At 46.1% G+C, this 17,835-nt stretch overlaps 2 protein-coding genes across 5 annotated transcripts in view; both read left to right on the top strand.

Annotated features, from left to right (window-relative positions):
• Nucleotides 1–17,835, top strand: part of AGBL4 (ATP/GTP binding protein like 4) — a 1,476,328-nt gene that overhangs the window by 1,226,283 nt on the left and 232,210 nt on the right. The gene's annotated exons all lie outside the window — the stretch shown is intronic.
• Nucleotides 5,647–17,835, top strand: part of BEND5 (BEN domain containing 5) — a 48,208-nt gene continuing 36,019 nt past the window's right edge. Inside the window, exon 1 of one of the 2 annotated variants that reach the window (XM_032846639.1) lies at nucleotides 5,647–5,990. Coding sequence is in view for 1 of the 2 variants with exons in the window: in XM_032846640.1 (XP_032702531.1) it covers nucleotides 5,765–5,990 (226 nt within the window). In the remaining variant the exon portion in view is untranslated. The remainder of the gene's footprint in view (nucleotides 5,991–17,835) is intronic. The other variant, XM_032846640.1, reaches the window with a different exon arrangement.

Raw genomic sequence — 17,835 nt, forward strand, 5'->3', positions numbered from 1 at the left:
CTCTCAGAATGGAGATAAGAACTCTCAGAATAAATAACAATAACACTCATGACAAAAACAACAACTATCATTTATTGAGGACTCACTACTATGTGTCAGGCACTCTGCCAAATGTTTTACATAGACATTTACATTTACATATTTCATTTCATCCTCATAACAACCCTATGAAGCTGTATTAATATTCCTTTGGAGAAAATGAGGTTTGGAGAGATTCAGAAACGTGTCCATAACCACACAGTGAGGATAGGCCTTACTTTTTGGCTAGGATTTGCATCCAGAGCCTAAGACTATAATACCCTGACTTGTTTTCACACTGGTATGTCGTTTTTCAGATGAAGAAATTATTATTCCTCAGAGAGGTTGCATAGACACTTCAGAGCCCTGTACATTTTTCCTGAAAATAATATCTACAACTTGTTGAGCAGTTTCTATGTGACTGGCATGTCACCTTAAAATTTTCCAACTCAGAAGTACTCAACCTTGTCCGATGTTAGAATAATCTGGGAATTCTAAAAAAATAAAATAAAAATTAAGTCCCTAACCCCCAACCAATTGAATCAAGATCTTGGGGGATAAGGAGCTGGAAGCAGGTTATTTTTTTTAAGTTTCCCAGGTGATCCTGATGCACAGAGAGGGTGAAAAACTCCTGCCCCAATTCTCACAATACCTTCTGAAGATAGCCTCATTTTCCAGATAAGAAAACTGAGGCTCAGGGAAGGTGAACTGCCTTGCCCAAAGTCACAGCAAAGATAGGGCAAAGGCGGGATTTAACCCCTGGGCCAATTCCAAAGCCTCTACTCCTTTGGCCCTCCAAGCTGTCACCTACATGACAAATTGACATTCCCTCTAACTCTAGGCAGTGTTCACTGGCTTTTGTGTTTGTCCTCAGCAGCAACTCCTCTCTTTCCTTCCTTCCCCTTCTTTACGACCACTCTCTTCCGCTGCCCCAAACCCACAACCAGATCCAGCCAGACTTCATGATCGGAAGTTCACGTGGATGCACTGGCTTGATGCCCCTGCTTTGGGGTAAGAGTTCCCAGCTGAAGATAATGCCTGCCATGGGCCTCGAAGCCTGTCCAGAGCCTCGTGGCTACCTATCCACTACTTTTCTGGGGGCCAGGAGTGGGAATTTCAAAGCAGAGACTTTAAAAGTCAAATTAAATATCACAGGAAAAAAGAAAAGGCAAAATCATGAAAAAATGTGGTCAATCATTAGTGGAGAGGTTGCAAAGACACGCTCCAATTGCTTTTAAAATTCACAGAACCCAGGTCTCCTTAAAATAGTTTTGCAAAGTACACTGAGAATTCCATGCAATAATATGAAACATAAGGCCTGCTGCTGCCACTGAACATGCTTCAGCTGGCTAAACTGAAGGAGCTTGACATTAACCCAAGGCTCTGCAAAACGCAATAGGAAGGCACAATGGAGACACGGTTGCAAAGCTGCCCCAGATGTGTACGCTTTCTGCTCCATTAAAATGACTTGGATGAAAGGCAAAGTACATTTGGCCCCAGAAAGAGGGAGTTGAGGAGGGGCAGGCACAGGACATCCAGCCTCATCAGAGGCCTCCCACTCCCCAGTCTTGCCTCCCCTCCAATCCTTCCCCCACACTGCTTCTAAAGCAAACTGTCTCTAACGCAAATGGGACTGCAGCTCTTCAGGGCTGCCAGAGCCAAACTGCTTTGCTCCAAGTCTCCATTTTCCCAACTCTGTCATGAAGTTAATCATACTTCTTCAAGGGTGTGGTGTGAAATTAATTGAGATGTATATGCCTGGTGCTTGGCATGGATGGGTTAGAGTAACCTTTGGAGAAAAAGTAGATACCACAATTATCATCACCGAAACCAGGTGATGGATAGATGGGTGAAGGAAGTGCGATGTCTGAGCAGAAGATAGTTAAGATCCTACATAGACGGGATCCCAAGTTTTCCATATTTGAAGAACTGACATAAGACCTAGTGTGACAGCTACAAGGTAGAAGATTTGGCCTCCATGTCCATGGATCCACAATCAGTAGTGTCCCAAAGTTAAGGGGTGGTAGTAAACTTCCTGGCATTAGAATTGTGTAAGAGGCATATGGATAATCATTAGAGTGGGGTAATCAAGAGGGGATTCAGCTGTGATTTGGTTGAATCAGACATTTTAACCACCTGTTTAAATTTGAAATCTATACTTTTGAACTGCCTTTGCTTGCTCATCAACAAATCAGCCCCCGTCTTGGGTTTCTGCCATGTGTAAAGTCCCGGGCTACTGCCTCCAAGTCAAAGAGGTAGTTCGACTCCATTTTCGCCAGGGTAGAGGAAGTACTTAGCAGCTTCTCCATGGAACTGTGTTTATTTATTTATTTGAGAGAGAGAGAGAAAGAAAGAGCATGAGGGGGGGAGGATCAAAGGGAGAAGGAGACTCCCTGCTGAGCAGGGAGCCCGATGTGGACCTCTGGATTTGATCCCGGGACTCCATGATCATGACCTGAGCGGAAGGCAGTCGCTTAACCAGCTGAGCCTCCCAGGCACCCGTGTATGGAGCTGTGTTTAAAGACTGACTGTGCAGGTCACATGGGAAGCAGAAACATGGGATATCTTTCTGTTGCCCTTAGGCTGTCCAGCGGTGTCTCGGTGAGCATCCCGTACCTGTCGTTCCTCTCTAGGATCTGTGCATCTACATGCAAAATGTATTTGAGTCTGTTTATTCTGCTGGTGCCCGTGTCAGTTTGTTCTTTTCTTCTTTCTGGGTTCTTGGGACATGCAACTACCTCCTTGTAAGAATTATTTATGGTGACTTGGATGGGGAATTTGCTTGAGCTGAGGGTACAGTGACATTTAACATGTTCACAAATCTGTCGCAAAAGGAGCGGAGCCAGTCCCCACCCTTTGGTCACTGTGAATGAGACAGAGTTGAATTCAGCTACAACTCAGAGAAAAGGGGGCAGATTTTAAGAAAAGCCATGCAGGAGGTTTGGAATTCATGCTCTCTATGTCTTTCTTTAACATGTTTGTTTTATAAACATAACTATGCCAGGAACCAGCGATGCTGACGTTACTCAGCTTTTGTCCCCTCTCAAGGAGGTCACTCTAAGGAACGAAGAAAAAAGGTACTAGACAAAATAGGAGACAAGGACCGCCTGTGCTTGAGGAGGGCTAGTGGTTGGGGAAGGCTTCACAAAGGAGGTGACATTGGAGCTGGTCTTCAGGGGAAGCTGATGTCAGCATGAGCTCTAGGAGGAAGAACTTCCCAGAAAGAGGACAGAAGCATAAAGGCTTGGGATCTGATAGAGCATGCTACCTTGGGAAATGTCAAATAGTTTAATGCATCTGGCATGTACTATGTCCAGGAAGGTGGTAAGAAAGATGAGACTGATGGTGTACTTGGTGGTCACCTTCATTCATTTAGATGGTAGAGGATATTGGCCATGGTACTAGAAATTATTTTGCAAACACAGTTTGGAGCTTCATGGACTTTCATTAAATATGGCCAACTCTGCATGAACCATCTTGTGAATTATCAGAAGTCTTGCTACACATTACTTCCCCTTGACCACCACAGGAATGTATTCTTAAGATAAAATCTCATTTAAGATTAGTCCAAAGAAATCATAATCATGAAGGTAAATCTTCTGGAACAACTCAGTGTGGCACCTCTTTTTTTCCACAAGTTTGTGAGGCAATCAGACCAACAATTGCATCAGGAAACTCGTGGTCGTATCTGGCTACAACCACATATATACTACGGCCTTTAGGGAACTTAATCTGACCTGTGCATTTGGATCAGGGAGGTGTATGTTTATGGGGTTTGCCTGTATAACATTATCCCCGAATCACAATGAAAGAATTTGCGGGTTTTGGTTTATCTACCTCATCATTAGTGTAGCTGATCTGAAATGCGAGTACGGTGCTTTTTAAAAAATAACATGTAAGACCTTCTGATCATAAAGTAATAGTTATTGTGGAAAAATAGTTAAATATAAATATATGAATGCAAAACACAAATGAAAACAAAATCACTCACCACTATGAAATATTTTTGTGCATTTATCTTTTTCTTACAGCTTGAGTTCAATGAAATGATTTTTTTAAAAAATATAACATTAATTAAGTCTGCCACCCCCAACAAATATTGCTCTATGAGAACACTTTTCTCTCAATAATATAATTACTCACTTACACATTTTTAATACTCCTGGATGGGACTGTAAGGGTTTCAAGGAGAGGGAAGGTGTTACTCATTTAGTAACCTAATTTTGGCCCAGGTGTCCAAAACCAAGACTCCGTTTCTGATAATACTATCAAACACTGCTAGGAATCTAGGGGTTTTGTCCATTTTGTTCATCCCTCTGTGACTAGCGCCTAACCAGAATCTGGCATATAGCGCTTACCCAAACAATATTTGGTTGCTTGAACACAAGAATGAATTACTGGATGGCTGGATGAATGAGGATTTCTATTTATTATTCTTCTCAACACAAAATTTTAGTCCCTACCAGGTGCCAGGTCTGGGGCAGGGTGCAACTTTTATCTGGGGATAAAAGTACCCAAATTTGGTATAAAAGCCCACCCTCTTGGAGGCATCCCTGTGAGAGTGCTGGCCCCCTCTGATGTGGAACGTGGTTCCTGTGAGCAGAGCCCAGTCAGCCCCTTTTTAGTTGTTCAGGGCTTGTCTGGGGGCATCCAAGGGCCTATGATACTGCGGACAGCAAAGACTGGTATTCCACGGAGTTCCATTCCTGAACTCAAGGCATTCCAAAATGCCCAGCTAATCCTGGGGTTGCCTCCCTCAGAGTACACCTCCACTCCCTCCTTCTTTCCAACTGGTCCCAGCTCTAAGAAAGGCATGCGGTGGAGGTGCTTCAGTGGAGAAAGACTACAGGGCAGAGGGGCGCCCCCTGCTCCCTCTGGCTGAGAGCTGCCCTCGACCAGCCCTTCACCACCTCAGCCAGCTGGTCCAACTGGAAATCCCCGACAAGCCCCAGTTCTGGTCAGAACTAGTTTGGCAGCTTTGGGGAAATGTTTCTGGCTGACTGACCCTCCCCACAGCAGGAGTTGGCAGTTTTGCAAAAAAAAAGAAGAAAGAAGAAAGAAGAAGAAGGAGAAAGAAAGAAGAAAAAGAAGAAAGAAGAAAGAAGGGAAAAAGATACACGAACTAAAGGAGCTAAGAGGAGTGGCTGCAATTATTTGAAACACTCCAAAATTCTGCTCACTTGCAAGTGCAAGTTTACACTTAGGGATCCCAACAAGTTTGACCCCCTCCCAGGCCCTGCGTTCATTCTCTCACACTTTCTCCTCTCTTTTGCAATGCAGTTTTGCTGCGATTCAGTTTGTTTTGAGCGCGACTGTTGAAGCAATATAATACTCCCTGCACGCAGCGCGACTTTTGGTCAATGCATTTTTTCCTTCTCCTGCAATGCTACTGTTATTATTATTATTATTGCAATTCAATCTCCCTGCCCTTTCCTCTCCCTGCGCGAATCGCGCTCCGGCTGTGATTGCTCGGGTCTGACTTTGCGAGTGGCGGTGCGCTTCCAAACGCCCCCCCCCACCCGCCCCCCGCCCCTTCCCCCCCCCCTCTTTTCCGCGCCCAGGCGAGAGCAGCCGATTGGCAGAGCGGTGCTTTCAGGAACAATAACAGTGGGGGGAGCCCGGGTCCCGGGGAGCCGCCCCCGCCCCCTGGCCCGGCCGCGCGGCTCGCGCCCCCCGCCGGGTCCCCACCTCCGCGCCCGCCCCGCGGGCTGACCGGCCCGACCGGGGCCCGCCCCCGGCGCCCACCATGTACGCCTTTGTGCGGTTCCTGGAGGACAACGTCTGCTACGCGCTGCCAGTGTCGTGCGTGCGCGACTTCAGCCCCCGCTCGCGGCTGGATTTTGACAACCAGAAGGTGTACGCCGTGTACCGGGGCCCGGAGGAGCTGGGCGCCGGGCCCGAGAGCCCCCCGCGCGCCCCCCGTGACTGGGGTGCGCTGCTGCTCCACAAGGCCCAGATCCTGGCGCTGGCAGGTGAGCGAGCGGGCGGGGAGGGACGGCGGGACCCGCGCGGGGGCAGGGACCCGGGGTAGAGGGGGTCGGGGGGAGCCTCTGCTCGCACCGGCCTCCTCCGCCCGCCTCCTAGGCTTTTCTTTTGGGGATGGGGGTCTCAAAAAGGCCAGACCAGTTAAAAACACCGGATGGTCCCCTTTGTCTTCCCCGCCTCCCCGACACTCCCGCGCTGTCAGTATGTCTTCATCGCTCAGTATGTGTCTGTCGTCCTCTTTCTGTTTCTGTCTGTTCTCCTGGCTCCTTCACTTTTTCTTTTCTCTCCCCTCCTTTGCACTCTTATTTCTCTGCTTCTCACCTTCTCTTTGGTCCTTCCCCTCTCTGCTCCTTCCGTCTCAAGTTTCTGTCTCTCTTCCTTTAAGGCCCTTGGTGCCTCCTGGAACTGAGGAGGCAAGGTGGATATTGTCAGACTCTTCGAGGTGTGAGTCCCTCTTCGCAGAGGGAAGCTGTGACATTCTTGTCCCATCCCGGTCACCATTGGACAGGATGGGGAGGCATTGATCGCTGGGTGCTACTCTCTCCTGCCCCTTCCTGGCTAGGTGACAGAGGTGAAGAGGTAGTGGCACTCAGCATCCCTGAGCCTCCACACCCCTTTTGAATCTCCCAGAAGGCTCTCTGAGTGAGAAGGAAGTGAGGGCAAAGAAAGAATTGCTGGTCAGAATAAGACCAGACCTCCCATTCCTGCTTTCTCAGGGCCCTGACAGATAGACAAGGTAGGTGGTCTCAGCCCCATTTTGACAGATGAGGACACTGAGGTTCAGCTGGTGACAGGACAAGAAACCAGCCCTTTCAGCCTACTACGCCAAGTTCTTTCTGCTACATGAGACACCTTTTCCTTTGTAAAGTCAGTGGACCCTCTTTCCCAGCTAGCAGTAGGAGACTTAGGTACAGACATGAGAGGAAGAAGTTAGTATCACTTCCGTTCTAGGGAGTAGCCTTTTAGCTGCTGCTGCGGGTGGGGGTACCCCGGAGTGGGCAGAGACAGCCAGCCTGCTCTCTGCTTGCAAGGGAAGACCAGGGTTAGGAGCTGAATGAAGATGGTGTAGTTTTAAGACCTTTCCCAATTCTTCCAGCTTTTTTTTTTTTTTGCTTTCTCACATTTGTCCTGAAAGATGAAGCCAGCATGTGATCGTATTTAAATGTGGCAGATAGAGAAACTGGCTTGAAACCGAGAAGTGACCTGCCTAGGGTCCCATGGCAAATGAGCAATGGATTAGAGCTCCAGCCCATGACTCCAGTTCCTTTACAGCACCTCCTGTGGCCTTTGGAAGGCAGGTTTGCACTCAAGGAGTGGAAGAAGAACTAAAAATCCACCGGCACCCTGAGTACTTTTTGACAGACTGCACCCTTACCACCCCTCTGGCAAGCCCTAGGGTATAGTGGAGTAGACCCATTCACAACACCTGGTGACAGCTGGGTCCAGAAAAACAGAATGAGGAGAAGTATGTAGAAAAGGGAAACCTGTGTAGCTGATTTGGTTTTATTGTTTGTTTGCTTTTAATTACCCAAGGGAAGGGACTGGATGATTATTCCCTAAGAGTATAGGCCTGAGGAAGTTGTAACTAGGCTGTAACCTCAGCTTTGCTTGGGCTAGAAAAAAAGAAGTTATGCTTCTTGATGATTGTATTATACTCCTAGATCTGGAAGGGCCTCAGGAGAGGGGGAAGCCATGTATGTCAGAAGGAGTCAGTGGTATGTATGTGGCTTGGTGCGTAATGATTGTTTCCCACCATTAGAGATTGTCCATTCATTCATTTATTCATTCAGCAAACATGAACATGGCTTGGCTCTTCAAGCACCTCAGAGAGGCTGCGAGGCAGTGGCGGCCCTCACTGACTCTGATTTTAAAAATCGAAGAAAGTTCTCATAAGTAAGACATGTAGTTCTTGGTCTGAGAACCATGAATCTTGAATCTATAGACTTTACATCCTCCAAGTTGGAATGTTGATAAATCTCTAGGGTTATTAAAAACAACACAAAAAATCTAGGCAACATCTGGAAGTTGGCAGAGCAGATCCAGAGAAGAACCATGGCGCCAGTTTGAGCAAAGTGATTTGAAAAACGCTCTCCCCCACCTCCTCACTACTTTTTTGGGAGGAGACGGCGGAGGTGGGGGAGGTGGGCAGTGATGGGGGAACCAACTTGAGGTTGGCTAGACCACATTTCAAATTCCAATCAGCTGGTTAATTTTTAAATTGGCGCTGCTGCCCTGGCTGCAGATCTGGCTAGAAGGGCCAGGGTGGGTTTGGGGATTCATTCACCCTGAGAGAACTCTCCTATGTGTCTTAAAACTCCATCTTGACTTGAATGTGGCGGCTCTGAGAATTGCTGGCAGTCACTTCCTCTTAAAGAGCTGTCTTCTGGCATCTCCCAGCTATAAATACCACTGTGTTGTGGCATCAGATGGGAGGAGGTGAGCTCTCCAGGGGAAGGTTGAGATGGCTTTGTGTTAGTGAATTAACCACGAGTAGTTGATCCCTCTCTGGCACCAACGGCCTGGGTTCAAGGGACAGTTTTCAGGCTACTTCATGGCTGTTGGTGAGAAGTGTGGTACTTTACTGAGTATTTGCCCAGGCCAACCCAGAGCTGTGTTCAAGTGGACCTTTTCTTGAATCCAGAAAATGTCAAAGCCAGCTGCTGTGGGACATGGTTTCATGTGTGTCAGACCCTATGAGATAGCCCTCTTCTCAACAAAGGGCAATTTCAGTCCAAGGGAAAAAGAAACAAACCCACCTTTATTGATAGTTTCACTATGTGCCTGTGCGTTGTCCCTGCTCGTCCTCCCTGGAACCCTGTTGGTAGAGATTGCTCTTGATCTCTGAGGACACTGAGGCTCAGAGACTCACCTGCTAATAAATGGCAAAGCTAGCCTCAGAACACAGGCCCTGCTTGGCACTCTCCTTCATAAAGTAGCTGATGTTCCTATTAGGCATACAGCATGCAAGCAAGGAGTGAAAGCAAATGGGAGAAATGACCATGAAGCTTGGGGCTCAAGGCAAGTTTTTGAGCCAGTGGACAGTTTTCATTTCTGAGTTCTCAACCCCATTCTGCTCTTCCTCTTCCTGTCTTACCAGCATCCCTCCTAGAGCGCACACACACTACCTTGCCCTCTCTTCCTTCAGTTGTCATTTTCCTGAGGAAATCTCCAAGGAGCTCCCATCCTCCACAGGAGAACCACATATCTCAAGACTTGGTTGACCTTTGGTCTCTCCTTGCTCATTGTCCTTTATTTGCCAAACAGGTTGTGAGAATGAGAGCTCATGTAGAGAGCTCACCATTATCTAACTGCAGTTTGGCGGGCTACTGGGGCTCTTGGTACTGAATTTGGTGGTTTCTACAGGGCAAACACTGGTTCTCTAGGCTGAGAGTCTTACAATATCACATCATTCTATCCAAGCGCCTATGCTCTGTTATTATTATTTGGGCGTGCTAAATTCCTTTTGTTCTCAAATACCCCCTTACTACTTCCTGTATGCCAGGCCCAGTGCTGTAGTAAGCAAAGGCACCAGTGCACCAGGACATCGGAGGTGCTGGCTCTGAATGACAGCATGACCTGGGGCCACAGAGTTCACTTCTCAGGCCCTGCAGAATATAGGTTTTTGTCAGGGGCAGACTGATGAAGAAGAAGTGGGCATTATCCTCAAGGAATATGTAGTCTTAGGACTTGACATGAGTGCTAACTAGAGGTAGAAGCCAGGCACTGGTGGGGAAGGGGCAAAGGTGGGGGCAGAGAAAGGGCTGATTCTAGGTGCGCTGTCCAGATTCTTCTTTAAGCCTTCCCTTTCCAGCTCCAGTCCCACTGCCTGCATTCAGGCCTGTAGCAGCTTTATTTGTCTAAACCAGTGCAAGGACCCTCTAATTGCTCACCCTGTCTCCAGCCTCTTTTCTAAGTTGCTGTCCAAATAATCTTCTAAAACACAGTCTTGGGTCAATTCACCTCTCCTTAGAACCTTCTATAGTTCCCTGTTGCCTCTAAATTAAACGTCAGCTTCTCCGCCTAGCATTTGTAGTGGCCCCAGCCCCACACTACTTCTCCAGCTTTGCCCACTGTTCTCACTTTCCCTAGACCTGTGGTGTTTCATTCCCTCTTGAGAATATACCCCCACACACAAAATATACTAGACAAAATATACTAGAAGCCCCCCCCCCCCGACCCGACCCCGCAAGCCTCAAGGGTATTCCCTGCCCTACCCTCTGCCCCCAGGGGGGACACTCCCTCCTCAGAGCTCTCCCTTTACTCTGCTTGTCTCTTGCTTATGGATCTTAGCATTTTGTGTTTTGCTTCAGTTAGTCGTGAATGTGCGTATCTTCCTTAGCAGCCAGTGATCTCCTCCAGGACAGGGCCCTGCCTTCCTTGTCTCTGCATCTGCAGTGCCCAGCACATGGTCCACACCAGCCAGCCCATGCTGAACTCATGAACTTTGGGAAGACAGGTGTATTTATTATGTTTAGGAAGCGGAAGTCGGGAAGGACAGGAACCTCTGTAGCAGCAACTTGTTTTTCAGAGCAGAAACCTGCAGTGGGATTTTGAGGTTTCATTCAGTGTTGTTCATCTGGAAAAAGTCAACATTCTTTATCACTGCCTTGACTAGAAAAACCCCACACTTGGGGGAAATAGCTTCCAAAGCCACGTTCTTCTTGCTTTGGTAATTTTAGCTCATTCAGGGCTCAGGTCCCAGCTTGGCATTGTCAGTCCAAATAGATCACTTGCTCCAGAAATGTTTTGGAACTTCTACAAAGTTAGCAGCGAAGCAGGGGACTAGCCGATTTCATATGCAAAGATTGTTGCATGTCATCAGTGAGAGACTGCCAACAAAAGGATTTATTTTTTTAAAAAAAAAAGCGAGTGAAAACTTTTAATTTAGGTTTTGACATGTTCTGCTAATACACATTGGAGCAAAGATTGGAACTTGCCTGCTGTCATCTGTTTCAGATTCCACTGAAATGTTAACCATTGCAGGCTTAGTCTGATGTGATTTCTCTTGTTCAAGAACCACATATTCCTTACAACGAAATGGTACGTGCTACAGAGTACTTCAGAGTTCTAGCTCACAGGGTGAAAGAAAACATTGCCCCAAGCAAGCTGAGGTCATACTCTTTTGTGTAATGTTCTGTTATTCAAGAACACACTAGTTTTTGTTTTTAAAAACACGCCAGAAAAATAATAAATAAAATAAAAGCACACCAGAAAAGTGGGATTCATGTTTAGATCTTTGACTCCAGGATTAGTTCTCTTTCCACGGTGTCTACCTGCTTTGTCTTATAAGCTCCTTCAAGAGAAAGATGTATGTACTCTTCATTTTAAAATGCTTACCAGAAGAGCGTACGTGCCCTGAAGAGGTTTTCTCTGATTTATTTAAGTTTTGTGGGTATTGAGTTCTACGAGATGGACAGCCATATGCTGAAGGGAAATGCAGAGGAATGGGCATTGTGTTTTGCTTTCTAGTACTAATTTGTTAACTATTTATGAAGTACTCATCAGGTTCCAGGTTCAGTGCTAGGAATCTCTGTATACTTTGTCTGCATCCCCATGAAGAGGGCTACTCGTCTGACCTGGGAGAAGCAGGCTCTTCAGACAGTTATCTAGCAGGAACTGTAGGTGCCAGGCAATGGCTCTGTCTTCCCACATGCTCAGGGCTTGCGGAGAAGTGTGGGTCAGTTCATTCAGGAAGCGTGACTCCTAAAGTAAGGTGGCAGTGGTCATGATGGGTCTGAGATGGACTAAGAAAGGAGGATCCATGGAACTTGGCCACTGCCTGGTTGTGGTGAGAATGATGTGGTGATCTGGCCTCTCCTTCCTCCGTGGGGAGCACTAGAAGAGCAGTTGGTTGGAAGAGGAGGTGATGAGGTTAGCTGGAGACAGGTGGAATCTTAGAGGCCCGTGAGACAGCTGGGTGGACGCTCCAGGAGAGCATTCAGGCATGTGGTCAAGGTTCAGGACAGCACTCTGAAACTGGGCTGGAGATCCAAATGTGGAAGTCATTAGCCACAGGACTGGTGAGGTCACAGCGGTAGACGGTGCAGAGTAAAGAATCATGCAAGGCAGAACTGTTCAGAACATCAGCTTTTAAGGGCACAGCTGAAGAGGAAGAGCCCAAAAAAGGTGACTGGAAGAAACGACCAGAGACGGATGGAGAGAGAATTGAGTGATAAGCAGGGCAGATGGGTGTCCTGAAAATCAAGCTGAGAGAGAGGTCTTTGGATCCCAGATCTAGGCTTGTTTTTGTTTCTCTTAACTACATACAACTGTTTCTTCCTCTGAGCTTTTGGTTAGACATAGAATAGGGCAGCTAAATATATATGGAAGTGAAGAAAAGATTTGCATGGCATGATATTTTGGTAGTGTTCAGTTTCTGAGTTTTGCTCCCAGTGGAGGAAGGATCAGTCCTGTTCTTTGGGGTCCAGAAAGCAGAGTTGGATACAAAGAGTGGAATTCATAGGGATTGGTGGGAGCAACATGGTAGTAGCAGAGAGAGCAGATGAACAATTGAAAGGTCTTCCAGCATCATGATGAGTTCATGCTCACTGGAGGTGGTGAGCACATCAAGAATATTCTGGAATGGAATCCTGCCCTATGGGAGAATTTGGTTAGGTGACCTCTAGGTCAGCTCCTTAAGTATTAAGGCAGAAGTATTAAAAAACTGAAAGAAAATGGGCTCTGAAGTCAGACAGTCTGGGTTCCAGTGGTAACTCTGCTACTTAGAAGTGATGTGAGATTAATTCACCTCCCTCAGTCTCCAGTGCTCACGTGTGATGTAGAGATGGTAATTCGCTGCTTGCCCACTGTGTTACTTAGCTAGGGGATACAGAAAAGTGCCCCTGGCACATAGTAGGTAGTTGCTCAATAAAGGCAGCTATTAAGGACTGTGGTGGCTAGGAGTTCCTGGGAAGAGAACAGCTTGCGTACCACCGTTTGTGGAAAGGACTGATTTTAGAGGAACAAGCACATGTAAGAAGCAGACAAGTTTAAAATTTAACATGCGTGTTTTAAATCCTCCTGGGGCTTGGCTTCAGCATGAAAGGCTAGTTATCCTTTGTTTGTTTTGCCCCTTTGTGACCCTGTGCTGGGGCCATTTCTTACCCCAGCAAATGAGCCAGCAGGATGAAGTTCCTGGTTTTGTTCGTGCCCCAGCCCTGTGCCAAGGCCAGTGAGGCAGCGGGAGTGAGAGTGAGGAGACCTACTGAAACCCAGTTAGCGGTTTCTTTGCCTCCTTTTTTGAATGGCATCAGGACATTTCTTGTAGTGTGCCCACCGGGAGGGATTAGGTCATCTACTCTTACTCTGCCCTGCACAGAAGAGAAAGAGACCTAGAATTCCGGATGACTGGCCCATGGTTACAGAGCTGAAGGACCTGGTAAGGTCTTCTCATCTAGTCCCTGTGTTTTTCAGAGAAGAAAACCAAGAGGAAGAGGAGCTGACAGCCAGAGAGGCAGTTGCAGAGCCAGCCCTCGAACCAGTGTCGCCTGATTTCTTTCTGCTCTACCACATCAGGCACTCTTCTTTGTGTTGTCTTGACTGGATATAATCCTTGAAACTTGAGAATTTTGTCTGCCTTGGATTTTATGAAAACAAACACCATAGGCTAGAGAACACAACGTGCATGTCTTCTTTGTGGCATGTCTGTTTTTAATGCAAACATCATAAGACTTTATAGGATTTTTGTACATACGAAAAACTTCAAACTTGCATGTAGATATTTTTAAAACAAGACAAACCTTTGTACACATTTTATGTTTAGCTTCTCAGAATTTCATCCTGGCTAACAAACCCACACCACATTCAACTCTCTGCTTTTGGATCCTTTCCATGATCCAGCATGATTTTATGCAAAATGGGAGTCAAGACAATCCTTCTCTCATTTTTCCTGTATACTACAGATTCTTCAGGACTTTTTTCACTTTTGAAGACAGACTTGCTTCGCGTTTTCTGTCCACCTGCCTATTTTCTAAAACGCTATTTGCTTATTACTCTGCCTCCATTAATGGGATGTTTCTCTCTTTCTCTCTCTCTCTCTCTCTCTCTCTCAGGTTAATATCGGATACCAGGTTCTTCTATATTTCTGAAGAGTAGCTTCTACTGGATTTTACGACTTTGAATCAGGACTATGGGGATTATTTAGAGCTTGGGGGACTTGATAAGCTTGTAGTTCAGGAGTCTGCCATCTATTCATACTGGTACAGTGCTCAGCTCAGTTTGGGAATTTATCATGGCATTCTTTTGGGTGTAAGCAAGGTCTTAGGAGAAAGGCAGGCACTTTGGAAGTTATATTGACACACTCATCATTTTATATGTGCCTTTTAGTTCAGTTGAGGAAGTTTTAGCAACTTGGTCATTTTTCTGTTGTTCTTCCTATAGGATGATTACATGATAGGAACAGGGCCCAAGTGTCATGCAGACCTGATTTGAGATGCTATCTCTGCTATATAATAGCTTGATGTCTTCGGCAACCCATCTCACTTCTTTGAGCCTCAGTTTCTGCCTCAGTGGAGCCATTATGGAGATTAAATGTATAGATGTCTGTAAAGAATTTGGCGTGGGCCCTGGCACATAGTAGGTGCTTACTCAGTATTTGTCGCATGGATGGATGCAATTAGCTGATATCACAGCAGCTGGAAAGGAGGAGGAAATAGTTGATGTCCAAATCCTTGGTGTTTTTTTTTTTTTGCCTTGAAAATTAGAAAGTCAGAATCAGTAAAGGTTGTCTCTTCAGAGGCTACATATTTGTTTACAGGAGAACTGATTATTTAGTCTTAAGCTTGGAACAGTTTAAAAGCAGGTTGACTAGAGCGTTTTCCTTGTCCGTCTGAGTCCACTGCTAGTTTCTTATGTGGTTTCCTGGAATTCCAAGCCACAAGCACACTCCAAAGCTACATTAAAATGCTACATGAAGTTATTTGCTGTCCTAGATGATCCACACCACTGTTCACCTTCATTAATGTGACCAGTCAAGAGTTATAGCTTCTTGTCACCCTGTGTTCAGTCTCCTCCTCACACCTCATCCGTCTTGCTTGCCAGTGCCACATTAATCTTCCCAAAACATCTCTTTTATCACGTCTCCATCTGTGGCAGGTACCTGCAGTGGTTCTCTTTGTCAGGGGATAAAAGCCAAGCACGGGACCCATAGGGACAGACTGAGAGCAGCTATTCATTGAACACCTATGACAAGCAAGGCTCTGTGCTGGGTGTTTTACACGCACCATCTTTTAGAAAACAGTTTATCATTTCCATGTTACGGATAATGAACCTGAGACCCAGACGGGTTAAGTAGCTTGCCCAAGTTCCCAAAGTTAGTGTGCGTAAGAGCCGGAATTTCAAACAAGGACCACCTCATTCAAAGGACTGTGCTGCTTTTAGTAGATCTTGGACCTCCTTGTCCCAGCGATTTCTTTCCTGTTTGATGATGACAGTGATTGTTCGTAAATCTTCTGTGGACTAGATGTAGATGTGAGGTATCACCTTCAATCAGGATTAGGGTCAGGAAAGACTGGAGACTGGAGGTTTGCCCCACGTGAGCCAGCCTCTCTCAGGAAGTCAAACCTTGCATTCCGGTTGGGGTTCTTAGTACATACTGGGTTGGAAGGGTCCAAAAGACAAGGGACACTTAGTATTGTGTTCATCTCAAAACAGAGCCCAGTAAATGTGCACTGACTGAAGAAAAGGATGAACAGAGGCCCCGGGTCTTCTTGAGCCCTTATCCCTAGAGCACCAGTCAAGATGGAGACTAATGTGCGTTACCACAGAACCCAGAACTAGTTAGCTCTCAGGAGCCTCAAGATCCTCCCCAGCCAAGTATCCAGATCAGGAGTCATAGGATTGGAGGGACGATCTGCTTCTGCTCCTTTCTGGAACTCACTCTTATCATTTCAGAACCTCCTGTACTGCTGAGTCTACCTTTTCAAAGAATTCATCCAAGCCCCAAGGCCCGGCTACAACCTGTTTCTGTTATGCCTGGCGATGATCACTGCTTTCTGGGGACTTCCTGAGGACAGAGGTGTCTGGAAGGAGAGTGGGAGTAAAGTGGTCTTCTGCTTTGATCTCTGGACTGGGGAATTTGGATGTTTTCATCCTTACCCATCCTTCATTCATTCAGTATTTATTCTGGTTCTGCCATGTTGCAGGCCTCTTTTTAGAGAGGATAAACATGGGCTTAGGAGGTAGAGAGACCTAGATCAAATTTTGGCTCTGCACCTTCCCATCTGGGTGGTTTGAGGCCTTCTGTGAATCTCATTTCTTTTTTAGTGGGGAAAAAAGGTGTGGCTAATACTACGTAATTGCAGGGTTGTTGTGAAGTGTAGTAATAAGCAAAGAGCCTTATGGTGAAACCTGATAGGTAGTAGACATTCTTCAAGTGGTAGCCTGTTTTTTAGTTGAAGTATAGTAACATAAAATTCACTGTTTTAACCATTTTTAAATATGTACAAATCAGTGGTTCTTAGTATATTCGCTGTGTTTTGTAACCATCTTCACTGTCCAATTCCAGAATATTTTCATCACACACACATACACACACAGGAAATCTGTGACCCACTGAGTGGCCATTTGTCATTGCCTCTCCCCCCAGGGCTCCTGGCACACATTAATCTGCTACCTGCTCTATGGATTTGCCTCTTCTGGCATGCCACACACGTGGAATCAGACAACATGTGGACTTTGTATCTGGCTTTTTTCACTTAGCATAATGTTTTTAGGATTCATCATGTTGTAGCATCTACCATACTTCATTTATTTTTATGGCTGCATAATATTCCATTGCGTGGCTAGACCACATTTTTTTATCCATTCATCAACTGATAAGCAATTGAGTTGTTTCCACCTTTTACCTATCATGAAGAGTGGTGCTGTGAACATTCATGCACAAGTTTTTGTAGATATGTTTTCATCTCTCTTATGTGTATACCTGAAAGTGGAATGCTGGGTCATATGATAATTTTATATTTAACATTTTGAGGAATTGTCAACGGCTGCCCCATTTTACATGACCACCAGGAATGAACGAGGGTTCCGGTTTCTCCACATCCTCCCAACGTTTGTTGCATTTCTTCTCTGTTCCTTTTTTTTTTTTTTTTTTTTTTACTATGGCCATCTTCTTGCAAAGTGGTATCTCATTATGTTTTTGATTTGCCTTTTCCTAATGACTGGTGATTGTGAGCATCTTTTTTTATACTATTGGTGTAGCCTCATTTTTATTATTCTTGCATTAAACATTTTTGTTTGATGAGTCCCTATTGTATGGCCAGGCCTAGGACATGGGCCTTGTCCTGAGGTTACTCACACTCCAGTGGGGAAGGTAGACCTCAAACCTGATGATTGCAACGTGGTGAGAAAAGAGGCTACAGAGAGGTATGTACGATGTGTACGGGGGCCTTGGAGGAAGAAGGAGGAGAGAAATGGAGGTTGAGTGGAGTTTGTCAAGCAGACAGGAAAGATTAGGGACATTCCAGTTACATGGGAGAGCATGGAGCCTTGGGTATAGCTAGCTGGTAGGGGAGGGGCCTCCTGCTGTCAGGGAGTGGAGCACTGCAGGCAGGCAGCAGGGCAGGTCTCCATCTGAAAAAAGCAAGTCGACAGAAGGCTCTAAGCCAGCAGCAGGCTCTCCTGAGCTCTGCCATGCACCACATACACAGGGCTCTTGCTTTCATTTGATTCCCACTTGAGGTACATTCTATCTCCATTTCTACAGAAAAAGAAAAATGCCACTCATTGATATTGCAAGCTTGCCTGACATCTTGCCCCACCAAATGGCAGGACTGGACTTGGAATCCAGGTTGTCTGACTCGTAGTTTTTTCCACACCTGTTTGCTGACCTCA

This window comes from Lontra canadensis, unplaced genomic scaffold, assembly GCF_010015895.1.
Source record: "Lontra canadensis isolate GAN:19392208 unplaced genomic scaffold, GSC_riverotter_1.0 scaffold179, whole genome shotgun sequence".
Taxonomy (NCBI): domain Eukaryota; kingdom Metazoa; phylum Chordata; class Mammalia; order Carnivora; family Mustelidae; genus Lontra; species Lontra canadensis.